Source organism: Orycteropus afer, unplaced genomic scaffold (genome assembly GCF_000298275.1).
Source record: "Orycteropus afer afer isolate SDZICR_OR568_19922 unplaced genomic scaffold, OryAfe1.0 scaffold00685, whole genome shotgun sequence".
NCBI lineage: Eukaryota > Metazoa > Chordata > Mammalia > Tubulidentata > Orycteropodidae > Orycteropus > Orycteropus afer.
In genome coordinates this window covers 776,583-782,582 of record NW_006922272.1, presented here as the reverse complement: position 1 = coordinate 782,582, position 6,000 = coordinate 776,583, and the positions used below count along the sequence as shown (strand labels likewise).

At 32.2% G+C, this 6,000-nt stretch overlaps 1 protein-coding gene across 1 annotated transcript in view; it reads right to left on the bottom strand.

Annotated features, from left to right (window-relative positions):
* CNOT2 (CCR4-NOT transcription complex subunit 2) overlaps positions 1–6,000 on the bottom strand; it is a 230,332-nt gene that overhangs the window by 22,543 nt on the left and 201,789 nt on the right. Inside the window, exons 6-8 of the mRNA XM_042783115.1 lie at positions 4,430–4,577; positions 3,520–3,702; positions 1,162–1,241 (exon numbers count right to left, since the gene is read on the bottom strand). Of these exons, the coding sequence (XP_042639049.1) occupies positions 1,162–1,241; positions 3,520–3,702; positions 4,430–4,577 (411 nt within the window). The remainder of the gene's footprint in view (positions 1–1,161; positions 1,242–3,519; positions 3,703–4,429; positions 4,578–6,000) is intronic.

Here is a 6,000-nt window from a genome sequence, read left to right as displayed (position 1 = left end):
ATTTATGTCCCATGTAGGGGGAAAAATGCCAACTAAACTATGATATGCAGACTGATTTAAGAAACATTAAGTATGACAAAAATGTAAGTACTGGAAATAATGAATTACAGAACTTCATGTAATTTTAACATCTTGAACATAAACTTTAAAAATCCTAAAGTTAGGAATTTTTTCGGATTTTAATATCATTTATTAATGTATGCTGCTAAACGTACATTAACATTTAAAAATTAAAAGCCCATAACCACAAAACGCATTCTCCTCACTAAATCTTCTCTCATGATTTTAAATATGCTCTGTTTCACTGACTATTCTTTCACATTTCACTTTCTTTTAATACGTTTCTCTCTCATCAATCCTATTCATATTTGGTCCTATGTCCATCACAACATCCTTTATTCCCTCCTCAAGAAAGGGTCTGGAGGCAGGGGTAGAGGGGTGAAAACTGAAGCAGAATACCAACAAAGCTTCCTGTTCTCTTCTAGCTAAAGCAGCTGATAAATAGACTGCAAGAATTCTTTACTTTCAGAATCAGATCTGGTTTTCCACATAACTAAATTCTGAATCGTGCAATTGAAATTGGATCAAAAATTCCTAAAAAGTTATACGCCAAAATTAGTATTATTAAAATTACTAAGAAAAATGTGTTAAGTGCTCCAGATGCTTTTAAAGGTTGTCCTCAATCTGGGTCTCTATAACAAGAATGTCATACTAATCACCTAGTCTAAACTGCAATTCTTTCTCACAGTGACAGGGATGAAGCTAGGAAAAACTCTTAAAGTAAAGCAAAAAAAAAAAAAAAAAGATCCTGATTCATAAGCAGACATTATGTTAATGTTTAGGCTCTCAGTTAGATATTAAGGAAATAATTCTGATTGTTACACAAATCACTATTGAAGTTACTATGACAAATCACTATTGAAGTTACTATGACAAAAGAAAAAAATGTATCTCAATAGAAACACCTCAAGTGTTCACTAAATTAAATCCTACCACTTAACACAATTAAAAAAATCTTGTATTTTAAAACCAGTACGTTGAGTATTTTTAATATTTCAAAAATCTACCATACATATGTATGTGTATATATATATATATATATATATATTTATTTTTTTTTTTCTTTTTTTAAATAGGGTACTAGCTCCAGAGTAAGCTTACCTGTTCCATTAAAAATGTTACTTGATAAGGAGTTATTCATTCCAAATGCCTGATTCCTGTTCATTCCAAATCCAGACATACTGGGTACATAGAAAATAATTTTAGATATATGGTAAGAACACTAACTTTCAGGTGAAGAAAAACAAAAGCGTACACTTTTGATCTCCTCATATAAAACAACAGTAAGTTTTAAAACCAATACTAATTTTATTTGCCTGAATTTAATCTTAATTTTTATTTAAAAAATTTCCCTCAAGTACTTTTATGAACAAATGAGAACAAAAATGTCTTATACAGATTAATTAAAAAACAAAGAATTTATGTATGTACCTTGATGAAAACGGATTAAAAATGACCATTTTGTGTATTGGGGCACAATATACTGGCTATCCTGGAAGAACGAACCTCAAAAATACACCATGTAGCAAAAGGTTATTGTTCCTGAATATTTTCCCTATTGGTAAAGATCGCTACAGCCCTTCTCTCATATAGTGTCCGCCTCTCCCAATTGGACTATAAACTCTTCATGGACAGAGTCAATGTCATAATCAATTTTGCATCCTCTGCTCTTAGCTCAGGAGGATACAATAGGTACTCAACAAATACTTAGCTGATATGCATTTAAACGGTGCTTTTGAACTCAGTGTTTTAAAATGTATTGTTCTTATCTAAATATAGTTTACTTTTCAACTACTCAAAGAAAAAAAGAATCTTGCCCACATTGCTCCCAAATCAGAATTAATGCACAATTGGTGCTTGGTAAATAGTTATAAATGCTCCTTTTTTTGGGCAGGAGCCTGGGCATGGGGCAGGCAAAATAAAGCTGAATTTAATTAAAGAACTGAGACTATCAATAAGAAATGTTAATGCAAATTGTATTAACTGAAACTCTGCATCCTTAACATCAAGTAATCTTCTGATAATGGTGAATAGCATTGTCAATGCTATGAGGGTTAAAATGTTTGAAGGTGAGGGTTTTTTGTCTTTTGTTTTTTCCCTAAATCTATAAAACTGAGGACAACTGGTATTTTGATAAAATACGCAGATGGTAAAACATCACTCTTCTATAGTATACAGAGTAAGAAAGCCAATGGAATTTTTTTTTTAGTAACATGTTAGAACTGCTGATGACAGAGGTACCCACAAACGTTGAATTTGTGCTTAGAGATGAAAACATTTTAATAGTAAAAACAACGTATTAATAGTAAACATAAACAGCATTTTAGTGACCCACGTTATAACAACAATTTACAAGCAATATATATTTTTAAAAACAATTAAAATGTGAAAAAATATGGAAAGGTAAAAATTTAAATATACATTCAATGAACAATACTCCAAGAATACAGAAAGATGTGGTAAATCTCAAGAAGTATTACATGGTTACCAGCAAGGTGATGGGAATTTTGATACTTGTACAACTTCTTAAAAAAATTTAGAAGAGTAATAGAATCATAGATGAAATGGTATTAAGTCTAAATAACAGTAAGAACTGGAGCTTATGAGATAGATAATAAATACGAAATATGTTAATAATAAACTATTTTGATTCAGGTACTACAAGTATTATATATAAAAGAAAATGAAATCAAATGAGTATGATGATAAAAACCAGATCAAAGTCCTGTAATTAGTTCCTCTACAGTTTCCAATTTTCAAAAAATGTCAATCAAGCTCAAATGCTATTTTTCCAAGACTGCCTTATGTTGTAGACATAATTCCCATGTAGATTACCCAAACAACTTGAAAAATCATAACAGAATCAATAATCAGTCTCCTATTATTAGCATAATATATGCAATCAACAGTGCAAAAATGAAAAAAGCACAACAGTCCATCTTTTTGTTTTGATTCCTAGACATGATACTATTTCAAAATAATTAAGATAACAACTGTCTTAAAAAACTCTGGTCAATAATTCTTAAAAGCACAAAAGTTAATCTCAGTTGAGTATGTATTTAACCAAAGCAAAAATGAAGCACTGTAGTAATAATCAAACATATCTCCAGGCCTACTCCTAAGCCTGAAACACTTACAATACAGGTGGACAACCTCATTTAACTGAGGAAGTACCTACCAACAAAAGTCTGCCTAGTAGCAACTCAAGAACAATCCTTTTCTAACACATAATCATCATGTTTCAATGTACTTTCTAAAATCAAACGGATTTTATCTTCAGTTTAGGTAGATTAAAGTTGTGAAGTGTAACAGAAAGAGAACCTTTGATCGTAAATATAAGATGAAAGACACTTATGAGACAGAAGCCAAAACTCAAGAATAGAGAGTGGTAGATAATGAAAAGGCAAATTTTAGGACATCCAGTAAAACAATTATACACAGTATCAATAAACATCTTACCTGTTCACAGTAAAAGGCTGTCGAGAAGGCTGCTGCTTTGGCATACATATTATGCTTGGTGAGCTTCTGTTGGGGCTACCTAACCCTGAACTGCTCATGCTATTTGTCCTGCTAGGAATTCCAATGCCCTGACCAACCTGGGAGTGGTTCATCATATTCCTAGGATTCATAGGCAAAATACCCCTGAAAAAGAAGTCCATTACACTAAATAAGCTCTCTAAAATAATACATTAAAATTCTCTATAAAAATCAATCGGTCCAACCCTAGACTCAAACTATTTTCAAATTGCATTATTAATTTTTATGCTAATCCTTTTGTCTGATCATTGTAACTCTTTGCAAGAAAAAGTAATCAAACAAAAAAGACAAATTACAGTGGAACTAACAATGTGATATCTAAGATGAGAGAGCTACTGGTGTGACTATGACATAAAAGACGTATGTATTTCACAAATATATTTATGAGATCACACTCCAAATATGTCATTCTATCTTCTTCATGCTACTATACATAATGTTTTTCTTTTTATTTTACTCTCAGTAGAGCAATGGACATGTGGCAAGAGAGCAGTAATTAAAATTATCTGGGGAAATATTTTAAATTGCACATCCTACTCTGAGGAAGAGAGCTGGTTTTTGCAAAAGCTCCCCAGGTGGTGATTAAATTTGGATGCCCACCCAAGTTGACAACCACTAGTGCTAGTTGCAGAATAAAAATATCTTGCACTAAACTTAATCAATTTGCAATGAAATAAAATGAGCACAGGATATCAACTTTCTCTTCCTCAGTGCAAGGCATTAAACCAGAAAATCATATAATTATCTTATAATTATATAATTAAAAGATTAAAAAGCTTGCTTACTCTAGAAAGATACATTTCGAGAAATATTCTGGTCTATCAATAAATACCTGCTTGGAGATGGAGGCGTGTGAAGTGACATTGTTGGTACCCCTGTTGTTGGCGTGACGTGGCTCGGTAACTGAGTGCCTTGTGATAAGCTGCGATTTAACTGAGGGGTATTGTTGCTCATCCCCCTCATGGGAAGGCCTAGTGCACCTAATAAAAAAATTCAGAAGAAGAAAATTCATTGCCATCAGGAATGAAACTGTGTCATCCGTCTTCTGGCGTTGGCAATGCAAAATATTTTTTAAATGACCTAACCTGTAATATGCAAATCTTAAATGGATATATTCAATTCACTCCAAATGGACTCTAATTTATAACAAAAATATGTTCTAGTCTGCAACTAAATTATTATAAATAAATATTTATTTTCTATCTCTAATTTTTCCTATTTTTATTTCACAATAAAGCATGTCTGTCAGTGATTGTAACAAAGTAGATAACTTATGTTTTAATAAAAATGTACAAACTGGTCATTAAGAAATTTTGCATTCTTGTGTTTTTCTTTTAATTCACAAGTAAGGTACAAAGAAAGACTTAACTCTGCTTTGCTGTAATTTTTAAATGTAGCTTTAATTTTTATATGATCCTTTTCATATGCATGTGAGAAGTGTCTCTTTCCTATTATTATTTCCTATTCCCCAACATTTAAATTTTTACAAACCCCACATAAAATGTCAGTGACTATTAAAAGTGCAACCTGATAAAAGAGACAAATAGTTAAAACATTTTGAAAACTCAAATATATCATGATCCTGTATTTATCTAATATTCCTAGGTAATAGACACGTTTCAAAAGGTGTATTTTTAAAGACTCTAAGGTTTACACTTCAGACACAAAACATAAAAAGTATTAACCAAACTGAATAAGCGTCTTTAAAAAATGTGTTGACAATATTTCATGCCTTTTAGTCAGACTAATATGAAAGATAAATTTTAATAACACAGGTAATTATTATGAATGTATAATGTTCTACATATTTATTTGTATCCTTTAAAGTAAGGATGGTCAGCTGTCATTCCTGTTGCTACCATATCTGCCTATGAATGCCTCCTTTCCTCATTTTCCTCACCCATACCTTTTAGTGCTTTTTTCCTCTAATACACTGTGGAATGACACACCAGTCAGCTTAGTTTATTATGAACTGGAAGTTAAGAAACAGTGATAAAATAAGAGTGAAAGCTAAGTAAGTAAGTTGTTGTTGTTGTTGTTGTTATGTGCTGTCGAGTCAGCCTCAACTCATAGCGACCCCTCCTTGGGTTTCCGAGGCAGTATCACTACGGAAGTAGGATTGCCCAAACTTCCTTCCGAGGAGTGACTAAGTAGATGAGTTTAAAAACTAACTGCTGTCAGTCAACTCATAGGGACCCCGCCTGTGTCAGAGCAGAACTGTGCTCCACAGGGATTTCAATGGCTGATTTTTCAGAAGTAGATCAACCCTTTTTTCCAAGATGCCTCTGGGGAGATCTGAATTGCCAACCTTTACACAGACATCAAACACTTAACCATTTGCACACCTAGGGACTTCAGATAACTGTAATGCTAGGGATTTAGAGTGACTTTTTTTCTTTGTGA